Source organism: Ochotona princeps, chromosome 21 (assembly GCF_030435755.1).
Source record: "Ochotona princeps isolate mOchPri1 chromosome 21, mOchPri1.hap1, whole genome shotgun sequence".
In the NCBI taxonomy this organism is placed as follows: Eukaryota; Metazoa; Chordata; class Mammalia; order Lagomorpha; family Ochotonidae; genus Ochotona; species Ochotona princeps.
In genome coordinates this window covers 42,391,394-42,408,052 of record NC_080852.1, presented here as the reverse complement: position 1 = coordinate 42,408,052, position 16,659 = coordinate 42,391,394, and the positions used below count along the sequence as shown (strand labels likewise).

The following is a 16,659-nucleotide window of genomic DNA, read 5'->3' as shown; positions in this document are numbered from 1 at the left end:
AGTGTTACACTTCAATATTCATCGTGCCCTCATTCTTCCATTATTCATGTGATCCATAGAATAGTTCGTTTTTAACTGGAGGCATTTTGTGTTTGAATGACTGGTCTAAGACTCTCTGCTTGTATTATTTTGCTGTTTACCTTGCATTGGGAATGTCTCTGCACACCACTACATTGATGGCACTCACATTCCGCACGTACGTACACTGCCTTTGAGTTCTGCCGGCACGGAACGCTGCTGTTGAAATCGGCAGTGTGACTTTTCTTTCTCTCTTCTGCGTGAGTTGGCCCCTGGCTGAGCTCTGGTTCAGCCTTTCTCTCAGCGTGTCGTATGTGCTCCGAACACACTCTCCCTCATTCCTGGGACGAGGAGTGTCTCCTGATTGACCTCTTGTGATTGTCTGACACCGAGGATCTTTGTGTGGGATTGTTATCTGTTGTTCTCACCCACTACTCCCTCCTTTGCTGCTCTATTTCTGTGCATTCTCAGGCACGTTAATTGTCATCGTCTCAAATCCTTGTCAGTAGCCTGACGTTCGGTGAATGTCTGCTTTGTGTTTTGTTTATCTCACTGGTTTGTGGATTCTTTAATGTCGCTGTTTAGGTTGTTATTTTGTTTCTCAGGTGTGCTGCCTGTTACCATATCTGATTCTATTGTGTGTGTACACTTTCCGCCTTGCCATTGTAATGTTAGTTTTTAGAGATTCATGTTCTTATTGTATCGCAAGGAAGCATTTTGGGGGATTGTCTGTGTCTCTTGACAGTTTTCTTCCCGAGGAGCACTGTTCCCTGGCCATGGGCTTTCCTCTGGCATTGTGCTGCGGTTCTGTTTGTCTGTCATTCCTTGTGTGTTTCTGAGGTCCTGCACACTTCAGCAGGCTTGGGAGCAAGAGGAGGCTGCGAGACCCTCTCAGACTGCCTTCCGTATCAGCAGACCTCGGGCTGCCACCAAAGTGCTGATAGAGCAAGCAGCCGCGAATAACAAACCAGGCTATGATGAAAGCCTCCTTTGCCAGTACTTGAGGGTCAAGAGTGGGATATACTGCAATGACCATAGCTAGCGGAAGGACCTGTACCACTGGCTGCTCATGTGTTACACGTCGCCTGCACGGCAAGGTCTGAGTGGGTGGCAACCACAGTGAGGAGGGAGTTTCCAGGACTCTGGTTAGTTCTTTTCTTTCTTAAAGCAGATGTGGCTTTGGAAGTTATAGCTCAGCTTCCTGCCTGTGAGTTTCCCAGTGTTTGATGATGGTGGTGGCGATTGTCTTCATTTAATCACTGTGCATTTACTATTGCTGGGCATAATGTGGCATAACTTAGATCATCTGCTGTGAATGCTGTTTCTGCTTTACTACTAAGCACTAGAGATTTGCTGCCACTACCCAAGACCTGCTGGGCACCATTGAACTTGCTCTGTTCTCTGCCCTGTTGTCTTCCCAAACTATAAGGTCTTGGCTGAATGATCATCAGGCCTTGAGCCTGCTGCAGTAGTTGGCTATGCTGCAGATGCCTCTCCAACACACCTGTTACACACCTGTTAAAGACTGAGTGGCCTACAATTAACCCCTAGTGAATCAGGCCTAGGCTTGATACAAACACACAGAATTTCAGCATACAAACACACAGAATTTCAGCTTGGACTGTGTGTTGAGCTAGCATGGAGGCTTCTCTCCTCCCCTGTCTCAAGTTTCTTCCATTCAAATTTCAGCCCCAACATCCTGGTGTGGAAGCAGGTGGGTGTGAATGAGGACAGCCCTGGGGCTCTGTTGGGAGGGAGACAAGTCAGGAGTGGCCAAAGCGTGGCTGAACCCTGCGATTTAAGAAGTTAAGGCTCAGAGAGTGGAAGTGCGTGTTCCAGCACAGGAAAGCCAAAGGCACCAGGTCCGAGCTGGCCCAGTCAGCCAGAAGTTTTAAAATAAGTAATGATGGATTGTGGCTCTACTAGTAAATTAAGAAGCCTTGACATTACCCTGAGTAGAACATACTGCTGGAAGTATGTGAAGGACAGCATTAGGAAACCTGCGTTTACATCATCTCAAAGATTGTACACTCAAAGCACCAGTCACAAGGCAAAAGCAGAAACTGTGGGGGTATCTGCAGCCTGGTGTGCAGAGTACAGCTCTGGGCAACCTGCAGCCTGGTGTGCAGAGTACAGCTGTGGGAAACCTGCAGCCTGCTGTGCAGAGTACAGCTCTGGGCAACCTGCAGCCTGGTGTGCAGAGTACAGCTGTGGGAACCTGCAGCCTGGTGTGCAGAGTACAGCTGTGGGCAACCTGCACCCTGCTGTGCAGAGTACAGCTGTGGGCGTACCTGTGCAGAGTACAGCTGTGGGAACCTGCAGCCTGGTGTGCAGAGTACAGCTGTGGGCAACCTGCACCCTGCTGTGCAGAGTACAGCTGTGGGAACCTGCAGCCTGCTGTGCAGCTGTCATGGAGGCTGCACCTGCCCCTGGTACCTGACACCCAGACAAGCTCAAGCAGAGGGGACTTTGCCTGACAATGCCATGTACAGCCTCAGACTCGGGAACCAGAGACACTGGGGACAGAGCGGTTCAGGAGTTCCTGTGGCTCTCAGCTGGGCCCCCTGGTGTGGAGCCTCCGATGCAAGCTCTGAGGCAGTGTCAGGTCTTAATCTTACTTCCACTTTGGTTGTGCAGCATTGACCTCTGTAGGAAGTATAAGCAGTCATTTGGGAATCATTTTTAAAAGTTACCCTCAATGGTTCAGAAAAAAAATCTTGTGTCATTCTTGCAATGTTCTTGGTAAAGCTCAGAGTATTTCAGAACAAGTGCATGTAGACTTGTTGCGTAGAACAGATACGTGCTGAAAGCAGAGCCGAGGTTCTCACTTGGGGCTGTTTGCTTCCACAGGTGATGGTGCTTTGAGCTGCCCCACCTTCACCCAGGAACCACAGGACGTCATCTTTCCTCTGGGGTCATCACAGTCTAAAGTCATCCTGAGCTGTGCTGCTGCTGGCCACCCTTCACCCCGCTACAGGTGAAATCTGATCACCAGGACTCACTGTGCTTTATCTTGCCATCTGTAACACACACGTGCACACACACATACGTGCACACACACGGGCAATTCCCACACACATATGGCTAGATGTACACACATACATGTGCACACCCATGTAAAACATGCACATGGTGGTGTGTACATGTATACACACATGTATGCACACACAAACACAACCTCACACACATGCACGGTTCACAGGGTGTTTCCATAGGAAGCTGTTCAGCCCGCACTGCCCTTCAGATAACGGTGTAGGCACATCTGGGACCCAGAACGCCTTGCTCCAGGACTGCAGGCAGTAACGAGTGCGGCCTCCCCCCCAGGGCCGGTAATCATGCTTCCCCCTTACTGATGAGGGTCCCTCACAGCATTCACTTCCAGGAATGGTTCAGGAACAGTGTGGTGAGAATTGGAGAGAGAGAGAGAAGAGCAAGGCGGTGGGAGGAAGAAAAGGAAAGGCAAGGAAGAGATGATTTTGAACTTGAAGCTGTGAAGTGCACGTTTAATCTTCATTCGTCCACCCCACCCTGGTAAGGTTCCTCTTGTCTCAGAGGCCAGAAAGGTGGAGGCACCTATGGCTTTAAGACAGAGAAAAGGAAAAAAGCCTATTTTACTCTCACGTATTACCTGTGAATAGCGGGGAGGAAGAGTCAGCAATTCTTTCCTTGTCTATGAAGTTTCACTAAAGTCAGCGTTGCTCCATGCTGGGAGTGAAACTCATGTAGTTAAAAATACATGCCCATATCGGTTACACTACCATGTAAACAACCAGGGTGTTTTGCTAAGGAGCAGTGCATGTGTGGTGTGACGGGGAAAAGAGCAAATATCAAAATGACGTTGCAAGGTTTGATTTTTTTGAAGGAGTTTTAAAAATGTATTTTTAATGGAAAGTCAAATATACAAAAAGGAGGAGAGACAGAGAGGGAGATCTTCTGTCCAATGAGTCACTCCCCCTAGGAGGCCACAGCGGCTGGAGCTGAGCCAACCTGAAGCCAGGAGCCAGGAACTTCTTCCGGGTCTCCCACGTGGGTGCAGGGTCCCAAGGCTTTGAGCCATCCTCAACTGCTTTCCCAGGCCACAGCAGGGAGCTGGATAGGAAGCGGGGCTGCTGGGATTAAAACCGGTGCCCATATGGGATCCCGGCGCATTCAAGGCAAGGACTTTAGCTGCTTGGCTACCATGCCAGGCCATCATTTATTTATTTTAAAGAGGGAGGGAGGGAGAGAGAGAGAGATGGAGACGTACCAAGAGAGAGGTCTTCCAGATGATTCTGTCTTATTCCCCACATGGCTTCTCTGGCCAGGACTGAGCCAGGACAAAGCCAGAAGCTCTGAACTCCTCCCGGTGTTCCACGTGGACGACGGGGGCCCAGGTGGATCAGCCTGCATGGCGTTCTCCGTCTCAGCAGCAGAAGCAAAGCAGCTGAGCTGCTAACCAACAGTGACACTGGGTGCCAGAGGCACAGGCAGTGTTGTGGCCTGCTGGCTCCAAGCTCTTCCTTCTCAAATGTGAAAGGATACACAAGGGAATTCTTTCAGCATGTTTTGGAATAATAGACTTGTTTGTCTAATTTTTAGGTTGTGGTAAAAACATTGTTACGAAGCACACTTACTTCAGTCTTTAGTTTGTCTAGGTAAGTGTGTTAGAAGACTTTGATGCACAAGTGCAGGCCTTTCCCGGGATCTGGCACTGTGTGGCGCTGAGTCTGGCACCGCTATGTCACAGGGAAAGAACTGAGAGTGGTGTCCTCCACTGCCACTTACTTAGGGTGCCCACGTCCTGCCCCTCACCCCACAGGACAAGCACTTGCTTTGCAGATTGGTTCAATCAATTAAGAAAGTGTTTTCCTTTAACAGTGAACTATCTCATTTATTGGACTTATTAAATATATCATAACCTGACTCATACGTTTTTCAGATTTCTCAAATGCAAAGCTGTGGTTTTGTGGTTTAGTTTTTGAGAGCTGAATGGATTGGCCGTAAGGGTGGGGATTTGCTGGCAAAGATCAATGTGTTTTTTCGAAAGTATGCTCAATTTCTGGTAAACCAATCAACCACACATGCCTATGTCCACCAACGTGCAGCAGGCACAAAAAATTATACCAGTGACTCTCAGCACAGCTTGATAACCAGTTCACCCACGGAGAAACACCACAGTAAGGGAGATGACACATCCCACCACGGTGAGGGACTGTTGTTCCTGACAGGAGTGAGCACGAAGGCTGAAGACAAGTAATTTAACTTCTTATTTCCAGCCATTAGGCATTAGCTTTGTGTCTAATATTGTATTCTAAAAACTCAAATCAAGAAGCTGTGGAAAGGGAGTGAGGAAAGAATCATGTTTGTAATACTTAAACGTCAGCATCAGGCCCAGCTTCACTGATAATAAAGCAAATGGCAGAGGTACTTGAGACTATGTGCATTAGCAACAAAAATGGTGAAATTTCAGTTGCAATAGGACTTTTGCAACTTGCATTTTGTTTGTAGAATACCCATTCTGCACTGTTCGCCTTTGATTGTGTGTGAAGGCCGGAGGAGAGAGCTGCTGGGAGGGTTTCGGGGAGTGGAGGCTGCGGGGTGCAGGGGAGTACCCAGCCGATCCTGCCAACAGTAGCCTGCCAGCCGCGTGGATGTGGAGTCAGCGCATCTCTCCCAAATCAGCTTCCTCGCCACAGGGCGAGGCGACACCTGACTTTAAGATGTGTTTTCTTTACTTGTATTTTTATCATTATTTTCATAAAATCCATGCAGGAAACATTCTCACAGGGAAAATAAGTACTAGAACGAGAAGCTCCCAGAAAGCCTGTCACTTGCAGTGGAAGAGCCGCTCTGGCAGCAGGAGTTCTGGAAGTGTCAGGCCGTTTCGCACACGTGGCTAGCACAGCTTTGTTCGTCAGAGGTGGCCAACTCTCAGCAAGCTGCCTTGCCCTGGACAGGAAAGTGGGTCACCCCTTGGGATGTGCCTGGGGAGTCTGCAGTGACCTTTGCTCCAACTTAGAATGTCCATTTAGTTATGGAAAGCGGGTGACACACACAATCATTGGCACATACAGTGGACTTTCGGGATTTCAGACATGGTCAGTGGAGGGGGCGCCTCCCTTCCGCCTGGCGCTTCCTAACCTCAGTGTGAGCATCCTTAAGTCTGGAAAACTCAGTGTTCCTCCGTCCTACTCATGCAGCACCTGTTCCACTCGCTGGACAAGCCCATGAGCTAAATCCAGACTCATCTCATTCCACAAGTCTTACAATGGAGGAAAGCAGTTAGTGAGGGAGTTGGTGAGTCGTTCCAGAAAACACAGGCAAGGTCAGTCAAGGCCATGTGTACCCAGCCTGCGTGCATTGTAGTTACCTGGAATCTTGGCATGTCTTCCTCCAAGGCCAGGGGCAGGCTATAACCAGAGCCTTAAGTACATTAATTAGGACAAAGCACATAGTGGGAGTTGAACCCCTGATGTATGTGCACAGTTTAACAATCATTGCACCGCCGTGATTGGAATGATTAGGGGACATTGTGAAAAATTCATTTGCTGAAGCTAATCCCACAACTCAGAATTTGTGTTGGAAAACAATTACTGGGCTTAATTAGGAACATGTAACAATGATGGCAGTGATTTCAATGATTGATTCCAAAATTAAAGAGAGCTGGCAAATTAAGCACGATGTAGCCTTTGCTTTGAAAGCAAGAGGGCCAAAGGCCGTGACCTGAAAGCAGATCATGCAAGACTGCGACAGCGCTGGTGAGCTGGCCACGGGTGACCAAGCAGCTCCTGTAGAAAGCTGTGGTCAGCAGGTCACGTAGCTGAGATGTGGTCTGGGTTGCTGGCTTCCGACTTCTGTTAGTCAAGAGAAGCCAGGCTGCACAGGCATGGCTAAACTGTCTAAGAGTGAGGAAGGCAGTTCATCCCTCACTGCACACCCTCAATAGGGTAGCCGGTTCCCTGAGTGCAGAGGCTGCTCTGGAGAGCGCTTGCAGCACTGGGAGAGCTGCAGTGGTTGTGAACAGCACCACTTGTTTCTGTCAGTTGCCCACTGCCAGCTGCATAACACAATGCGATTCCAGTACAAATGGGAGAATCATGGGAGAGCTAATGTAGACCCAACAAAATGGCTGGAAAGTGACTGCAGGCCCTAGGAAAAGACCCTAAACCTGTGCTTGTAACTGGTCGTGATGTGGTTCAGCGCACACTGCCCCAAGGTACAGCAGTCGAGCACTTGGCAAGACCTCACTCCTCCCTTCCCTCACACCTCTTCCCAGAAAGTTCACTCCGAATAGGCTGTGACACCCGGGCTCCCGGGTAGGGAGACGCTGTTGAGAAGCACCCTCCCTGCACCTGGAAGAAGCTCAAGGAGGCAGGGAGGACTGGGCTGGGGCTTGCTGTTCCCCTCCCGCCTCAGCCCCTGCCCCGGCTCTGCAGCAAACCCAGCACAGACCACGCAGTGTCCGTGTTCCACACTCTCCCGCACCTCGCCAAGTTTCTTTCTTTCTTTTTTTTTAAAGATTTATTATTATTGGAAAGGCAGATATACACAGAGGAGGAGAGACAGAGAGGAAGATCTTCCATCCGATGTTTCACTCCCCAAGTGAGCCGCAACAGGCCGATGCGCGTCGATCAGAAGCCGGGAACCTGGAACCTCTTCCAGGTCTCCCACGCGGGTGCAGGGTCCCAAAGCTTTGGGCCGTCCTCGATTGCTTTCCCAGGCCACAAGCAGGGAGCTGGGTGGGAAGTGGAGCTGCCAGGATTAGAACCGGCGCCCATATGGGATCCCGGGGCGTTCAAGGCGAGGACTTTAGCCGCTAGGCCATGCTGCCAGGCCCCTTGGCAAGTTTCTGATGAACACACACGTGTGCTTTCCTCAAGCTCTTCTCCCCCAGCTGTAAGTGGAGCAGTGAGAGAGGGCCGCTATCATCCACCCTTATCCCTGGTTGGGTACAGCGCTGCCCAGTGCTTTTCCCTCAAAGGTTTGCTGACCTCCACACAACTGGTGCCATCGGATACACCTGTTTCAACATGCCAAATTCACACTTCGTAAGCTTGGGAGATTTCAATGGAGTCAGTGAGCCTGGTCAGGGGCAATTGCCTGGTATTCATTGTGTTGAAATGAACAAAGGAAATGTATAGAACTGCTTCCAGTTTTTGAAAAATAAATATAACTTTAAAGCTCTTTAGCTAGTTAATTTGTCTGCTAAGCGTTTGTTAACTAATAACTAAACCATAAGATGTTTTGTTCTCCAAAGTAAACACTTCTCATATTGCATGCTTTTGTGAATATGTTGGCATTTCTCAGTACCGGGACTCTTTCCGGTGTGATTAGCTCTCCAGGTAACGTGGGGACAAAGCCATCACGTTTTCATGTATCCAGGTTGCTGTTGTCTTGTTATCAGCCACACATTGGCACCATTCGGTCTTTGCTGGCAGTCTTTGTGTCTCGTGGACTTTTCTCTCTAAATCATCTTGACATTCAGTTTTGCAGTATCAGTCGTGGGTGTTCAGGTGCTGTGTGTGTCACGTGAACGTCTCTGAAAGAACAGGATTGGCCGGTATCGGTGACCGAATGTCTTGTTTTTATTTGTCATGTCAGAGTTCTGTTCCCTCTTTGCGCACATTTGAATGAATGTGTGTAACTTGTGAAGAGCAGGGAATCTTTCGAGTACGGGAGATGTTGCTGCCGCTTCCCTTTGGCGACACTGGTGGATGCATTCTTTGGTTCTGTCATGGATGCAGGAGTTGAAACTGCATGTTATGAGAGCAATTAGTGCTCCATTCTAGATATTAGAAACAGAATTTGATTTTTTTTCCCTTGAAGGTGGAAGCGAAATGGCACCAGCATTGATTTTGCCATGAGTTACCGCTACAGGCTGGAGGGAGGCAGTCTGGCCATCACTAGCCCCCGCACAGAGCAAGATGCCGGTGTATACCAGTGCCTGGCCACCAATCTCCTGGGGACCATTCTGAGTCGGGAGGCAAGACTTCAGTTTGCATGTAAGTGTGGGGACCCTGTGGTCCATGTGTGCACATAAGAATAACCTGATGGGTGAGGGAAAAGTCAGCCATACACACATGAAAAGCTTTCCAACATGTGTGTTGTGCATCTAGATGCCTGGGGATCGTGGAAACTATTTCTAAAAGAAAATGTGTGCGCATGTGTATATACATGTCTGTCCATTTATTACTGCACTGTGTAAATCATAATCAACATGTCTCTCAACATTCCAGATTTAAGTGTTAAGGCAATAGTATATGGTATTTCAGCTTTAATTTGCATTTCACTGTGCTGTGCAGATCCCAGAGATAAAAGGGGCCAAGGGTGGCATTTGGGCGAGGCAGATGCTCTAGGGGATCGGTTGTGCACCCACCGTGTGATTCAGTAGAACAGTGTGCAGCCACATCACACAAATGCCATCCGGGTAATTACCTTGGTGGCATTAGCAGAACAATAGACACCATTCCCATTATGTCCTTTATGTGTGGTGTTCCCAGGAACTGAGGTGTTGGTGATGTGCTTCTGTGAAAGCCTTGTTGAAAGTAATTGCACCTGCTGAAGGGGACAAAGTGCAACTTAGTGCCACTGCCATGCCCCACACAAGGGATCAATGGAATGTGGCTGCACTTCCTTCAGGCATCATGCAGTGTCCACCTGTCCATTAAACGGGGGAATTGTTCTGAAGTAGTATTAAATATGTGCCCACATCCCCTGGAGGAATTGCCTCGGTCCTTGGCAGCCAGGAAGCAATAATTGGGACTCTTTCTCACTGCTGACCTTGTGTGCCAAAGCTCGGTCTGCACCCAGATCCAAAGGACCATAGACCAGCTATGTTAACCTGTGTTCTGCTGTTATACACAGGCTGAGACACATAAACCTACACACACACAGCACACACAAATACATCCACACACCTAGGTATTACACACATCTACAAATAGACGAACACATACACACAGTGCTAATTGTTTCTGAGTGGGATTGCCTCCGTGGATAAAGAGACTCATGGGCCAGAGTGGAATCAGGATCCGGGCTGGTGACTCTTCTGAGACTCAGGGTAAAAATGATCATAACACTGCATTTCCATGTCAGCTGACATGTGGCCAGTAATAGGGAGCCAGACAATACAGAGCCTGGGCTGCAGAGGAGCAGTGCTGAGGGACTCTGTTCCAGAGGGTGCCCATCCTCCTGCAACACAGGCAGGAGAGCACGCAGCGCCAGTCAGTGCGTGTGTCCATGTATGGGGAAACTTCTCGAGCACAAAACACGGTGGGCTAAATGCCCGCGTCACAATCGACGCCCCCGCCTTGTACTTCTTCTTCCCACTTAGGAACATTCCGTATGTTCCATTAGCATTAAAAGTGCATACAACGAAAAGATCCCTGGTGTAGACACGTCTTCTCTGTGCTGTGAAAGAGGAAGGTGCTGTTAGGAAGAAGTGGTCCGTTTCAGTGGAGATGGGTAGAGTCCCTCCTGTCCTTGCTGGACCTCCTGCTGCTTTGGGCTGTCCGCGTGACTGTTGACCGCAGCATGAATCACATACACAGGAATTCCTTCCTCACCTGCCACTTGGAAGGAATCCAAAGGCAGGCAGGTAGACACTACACTGGAGAGGAGGTGTTGATCTTTTTATCGATAAAAAACAGCAAATGCAGAATTCCCAGTCATATGGAAAAAAGTACGCTTCTACCATTGTTAGGCCCCTGTTAGAGTCACACTGGCCTTCACACTGACGTAGGAATGACCTCTCAGAACTCACCTGTGTAGGAGAGAGATCCTGCAGGTGTGTGCCTCCTGTCAGTGACTTTGCTTGCAACTTTCATGCTGATGTTTGACAGTACAGAGGTAGGTCTGGGTTTTTTATGCACAGACCATGGGTCACCACGACTTGTCCGTGAAGCATCATGAAATGTGGTCCTCGCAGCAGATCTCCCTGTCTCTGACAGCTAGGTAATCAGCATAAGACAGTCACCTCTCTGAGCTCAGAGATACACGTTGAAATACTTGATCGTGACAGTCCCTTTAAGTTCTTTAGCATATGATCTGTCCTTCGAAATAATTAGGTAGATTGTAAATGAAACCCCAGGACCCCTACCCCCAAACTAACCCCAAAACAAATTCTGCAGGTGTCTGTTCTCCAAAGACGTCTGTCAGGTGGCAGCCACCACCCTGGCGTACTTCAGTGCTAAAGCCAATTTGACTTCGTAAATCACTTGTAGCTGCTTTGATCTTCTGTGGTTTTTTTTCCAGCTTCTCAAGGACTTTAATGGTAAAGGCTGGATATAGAATTCTTTCTTTAATATGTATGCTAATGAATTATTCCGTGCTTGTGTGACGGACACTGTGGTTGTCACTGCTGTTGAAAATGCCATTCTTGAGAAAATGAGAAGGGAGTTTTCAAGAATCCCATGACTTCTCTCAGCCACATTTCATCTGGAGGCTCTTAGCAGCACGCTATCCATGGGAAGACAAACATTTAGGATAAAAGCGAAACATGAATAGGATTTGCATCCTGCACTATTTAATCTTTAAACACAGACACCATTTCAAATAAGTTTGTTTCATTATTGCAAAAAAAAAAAAAAAGCAGTTAGACCAGAGCCTTCTCTTTGACTATTAATGTACTCATTTACCATGAAACTAGATAGCTAGTTAGTATGCATCCAGCACCCTGCTGTGTCCCAACCATGAGAGAAGCTGTTGTCCCCCGTTCAGAGCAGACAGGTGAAAACTTTACTGCAATTATGGGCAAAACAAAATGGAAAGAAAGAAATGGAATGGCCAGCACTTGTATAGTGCATTTTATGTGCAAGCGATGTCTGCAAAAGACGGTCTTACCTCTCAGCCTAGATTCAGTCCCCATTTATAATCATATATTATGGCCCGGATCTTTGTAAGATGAGGAGTGTACATTTAGTAACACATTTGAAAGGCCTCGTGGGTGCTAATCAGTTTCAAATGTCTTTAGAATTCTTCCTTCTACAGGAAATTTAAAATAGTTATACATGATTCTGAAGATATGATGATAAAGTGATTTACATTTGTAAAAGGAATTAAGACGCAGGAGAAGTGTTTCTAAAAGTAACACTTAAAAATGCATTTAGAAATTGTCAAGTGTCTGATAGTTGTGAAGTGTGTATTAAGTGGCAATGCGTATGTAATTGTAAGTGAAAATGCTAAGTGGCTTGTGCATCAGAAAGGAATCAGCAAACCAAACGCACGAAGAAGCGTGTTTTCTTTAATTTCTTCAAAGAAAGTTGAGAAATTAGTATCACCTTCCCATTATAATTTTGAAATGCCAGTAAACAACAGTGCAAACATTTAATGTTCTGATCTGTGCTAATGCGATAGTAGCGTAACTGACAACTAGTGTCACTCCAAGGAGAAAACACTATGCTCTTCAAAATAATCTAAATCGTAAGCAGATGAGCTGAGCCTGGTCACGGGAGTGTACTGCGGCAAGCCACTGCTGTGTTTATCTTCTAGTCAACAGGGACGCGGGTTAGCTAGGCTTTGGTCTCTATGTACGCGTCATCCCTGCTGGAGAACCTGTTTATGCACGTTCCTCCCAATGCTCACTGCACGTCTATGCCACAAGAGCTGGTCTTTAACCACTTTAAATCAGCCCATGCTTCTGGATGCACGGGCTGACAGCAGCAGGAACGGAGGTGTAAAGAAGGGATTCATTCTCTCAGCACTGAGAGGTGTTGTTTGTGTTTTCCTTTGTCATGTAAAACCCAAACAGGAATGTGAAGTTGGAATGCTTGCCTATCTTTCGTGTAAGCAGAACTCATAAGGACTTTATTTTTTAAGTTTCACAGAATTGGTTCCAAGTCCTAATTTGGGGATTTATTTGTGTGTCGAGCCCAGAGATCAAGTCCCTAGTTGGTGCTCCTGAGTCCTGTGTCCAAGGGCCTGGGTTCAAGTCCCAGCACTGGTCCCACTCCAGCCTTTGCAAGTGGAGGTGGCAGCTCAAGTTACCAAGCTCCCACAGTGCACCTGGAAGCCCTGACCGGTGGTCCCAGCCTTGGCCTGGCCCAGTCTAGCAATCGCAGGCATGTGGGTTGTGAACAGGAAGATGATAGTTTTGTCTTATTTCTCTCCAATAAATAATAATTTTAAAAATTCATATTTGCATAAGAGGTTAGGGTAACACATTCTGGCACATGTTTTGGATTTATACCCAACAGTATCTAAAAGCTCAGCATCACGGGTTTAGAATCACGTAAGAGCAGCAGGGAGCTTTGCAAGAAACCCTTGGCAGTGTCCCTGTGCTTTAAGGTGTCAGTTCGTAGCTGATGTTGAGGAGCACCGCCAAGCCCGGTGCACAGCGGCACAGCCGCCGGCAACCGCGAGCACCTCCCTCTGCCTCCAGGCACTAACCACTTCCCTCCGCCTCCCCGGAGATGAGTCTGTTGTGACTTGTAAAACATATTAGGTGTTGGGGCTCTCTGAGTTTTGCTCAACTCAAACCTGACAGCACGTATTCCCTGGAGCCATGTTGTGCCCAGCAGTGTCTGCTGGGTTCACCCGTGCCGCCCTCCTGGCCTCCCACCTGGTGAAGGTCTGTTCCAAAAATGTTCTTATATGTGGCTTGCCCTGCTTGCCCTTTGAGGGGACGTTTAATGCCTTTTCTATGGAGTTGCCTTTCTCTGCAAGTTTGATTCTGAATATGAACACATGCTGCTTTAAGTGCAAAAAAACACAACACATAGGGCTCTTTCTCATTTTACTTTCCAAACAATGTTTGGCAAAACAGAGCTCAGCATTTACTCTAGACCAATTGACCCTTACTGTATAAGATGATGCTTTTTGTAAAGAGATTAAGAAGTATTTTCCCACTTAGCGTAAAGATATTCTGTGTAATCTTCTAGAATGCGTAGTACATCATTTTGTCCTTCATATTTAACATTGCAAGGCACCTGAAATCTCTCATTTATTTGCGTACTGTGAGGCTGATTCAACATGCAGCTTCATCTGTCACTAGGGAGTGTGTTCCAAGATCCCTGTGGAAGCGATCACATGCCACACTCCAGTTCCTTCCGTGAATGGGGGCAGGATTTGCACAGAACTTACATGGTTTTCCATTACACACTCTACCATCCCTACACAGCTTGCAGTGCCTGACACAATGTGAATGCCTTGTAAATAGCTGTTGCGCTGCATTGTTTAGGGAATAATGATGAGAAAAAATGGCTGTCGTTGTTCAGTAAGGTGCAGCTTGTGCTGCTGATGCCTTTGATCTGTGATTGGGTGGGCCTCGGAGATGGTGTCATAGAGACCCAGAGGACAGCCATGTGCCTCCCAGTGCCACCTCTGACAGCAAAGCCTGCTCTGTAGTCTGCCTTCTGGGTGTGCTTTCTCTTGCTTGGTTGTGCGTGTCTATGCTGATCCACATTGTGTGTTCTTACTCTAACAGTAGTGGCCAGAGTAGCCATTCACTAGATTCTAACTTCTTTAGTTCTCGTAGAAATCTCAAACTCCCTCGGGTCTACACCTCAGGCAAATCAGTTCATCATTTTCAGCCAAAGTCATCAACTGTTCACAACCATATTGGAGTGCCGTGCCCTTCACCAGCAACCCTTGGACTTCTGGAAAATTCTACACACTTTCCAATGCTGATTTAGAAGGAAATTCAAGTGTTTTCATTTTCAAAGTCATGGGATGTGGTTGAGGGCACTTTGAAGTGCAGGACATTGGTGCTGGGTGTCTTCCAGCCTCTTGACCAAGACTGACTGGGTGCTGGTGTTGTGGGAGCACAGCTAGCATGCCCAGGGTCCCAGCTCCAGGCATGTGTGGATGCCAGCCTGGGCTGCCTGGCTGCAGGAGCTCTGACACTCAGGAGTTCTCTGTGATTGTCGGCTGTGTTGATGGAGAGGAAGCACTGTTAGTAATGTCTCCTGAACAAGGAGCAGCCGCTGTTAACACCGGTAGTCTGCTAAGTTTTTCTTGTCATACAAACTATACACACAAATATGTATGCAGCATTTGTAGGCGGCTCATTCATATACAGAAGCATCATGACAGGCATCGTAAAGCAAGTTTCCCATTGTAAAAACAAAGGGAGTTCTTAAGAAAAATAATGGCCCATGGGAAATAAATAGAGATTTCAGGATCCTCGCAGTCTGGAGAGTCGTATCCTTTGCCTTAAGTTCAAGTCTCCTAATTAAGAAGCACCTGTGACCCCAGAAAGAGATGCAAGACGGGCTCAGTTCCCAGGAAGAAGCCAACAGAGGGCTGGGGAGATGCATGGAAAATCTCTGATGGAGCCACTCCAGTCCTGTGGATGTTGGCAAGGTGTAGGCTGTCTGGGCAGGGGTGAGGCTGTCAGGGCAGGGGTGAGGCTCCCAGGGCAGGGGTGAGGCTGTCAGGGCAGGGGTGAGGCTGTCTGGGCAGGGGTGAGGCTGTCTGGGCAGGAGTGAGGCTGTCAGGGCAGGGGTGAGGCTCCCAGGGCAGGGATGAGAGTTCCAGTGCAGGAGTGAGGCTGTCAGGGCAGGGGTGAGGCTCCCAGGGCAGGGGTGAGGCTGTCAGGGCAGGGGTGAGGCTGTCTGGGCAGGAGTGAGGCTGTCAGGGCAGGGGTGAGGCTCCCAGGGCAGGGGTGAGGCTGTCAGGGCAGGAGTGAGGCTGTCAGGGCAGGAGTGAGGCTCCCAGGGCAGGGGTGAGGCTGTCAGGGCAGGAGTGAAGCTCCCAGGTGTTTCGTTGCCAAGGAATCCGTGTCGGAAGGAGGAGGTGCCAGGGCAGCTTTGGGAGCTTTCAGGGGTTTGCTGGGAGACAGGTGTAGAAATGGACACTTTTAGCCAACTGACCTGAGTCTTCTGCAGGCAGTGCCCCTCCCAAAGCCCAGGTGATTGCCCAGACCTTGTCGAGGGCTCCATCACATCAGGGTCCTCACACCCCCAGCAGCCCTGGTTGTGCCCTGGAGCCCTCTGGCGTGGAGTGGAGTATGCCCTCTGTGGTGCCACTCCCTTAGGGTCTGTCTCTGCAGAAAGCTGAGGTCTACACAGATGCCAGCGTCTCCTCTTCTTCCTTGATGCAAGCAGGGATGGCAGCTCATGTGCTGCCTGTGGTCAGTTCTGCCTTGTGGATATTTAGCCCTGTGCACTCTTCCCAATGGGCCTGGCTGATTTTCAGAAAGGTGCTGCCTGAAGCCAAGGGAATACTTCGGGTCTAGAAATAAATCCAAAATAACTTCGGTCATCAGATAAAATCAGATACAGATAGCTATACTTATGCTTTTTAGTGGTTACATTATAGGACTTCACTGTAATTGTTTTAAATAATTGGATGATATTGGATTTTACTAGACAGTCACATTGTAATTATCTATTATAGATTCCTTCACTAATGTGTCCAACCAAATCCCTAGAGTAGATATGAGGAAGTTGAATTTCTGGTACAAAAGGCATATGTCGTTAAATGTGGAGACATCGTAACTCCTACAGCAGCTGTGCCTGCGAATGCTGCCCATCACCCTGGCTTGTGGAGCAGGTTTGCTGACCAGATCTCTGCAGCTGAGGACAAAGGCAGCCACACCTGCACATGTGATGTGGGTCTGTGTTAGCAAGGCCAGCTTGCAGATGTGGGGTTGAGTTTGCTGAGCTCTGGAGTAGACCACCTGTAGTGCGATGGTGGCAGCCAACAATCACAGGGCAAAGGCTT

At 48.3% G+C, this 16,659-nt stretch overlaps 1 protein-coding gene across 1 annotated transcript in view; it reads left to right on the top strand.

Moving 5' to 3' along the window:
• The window catches only part of LOC101526140 (contactin-6), a 128,878-nt gene that overhangs the window by 31,300 nt on the left and 80,919 nt on the right, over positions 1-16,659 (top strand). Inside the window, exons 2-3 of the mRNA XM_058679181.1 lie at positions 2,904-2,995; positions 8,875-8,999. Of these exons, the coding sequence (XP_058535164.1) occupies positions 2,904-2,995; positions 8,875-8,999 (217 nt within the window). The remainder of the gene's footprint in view (positions 1-2,903; positions 2,996-8,874; positions 9,000-16,659) is intronic.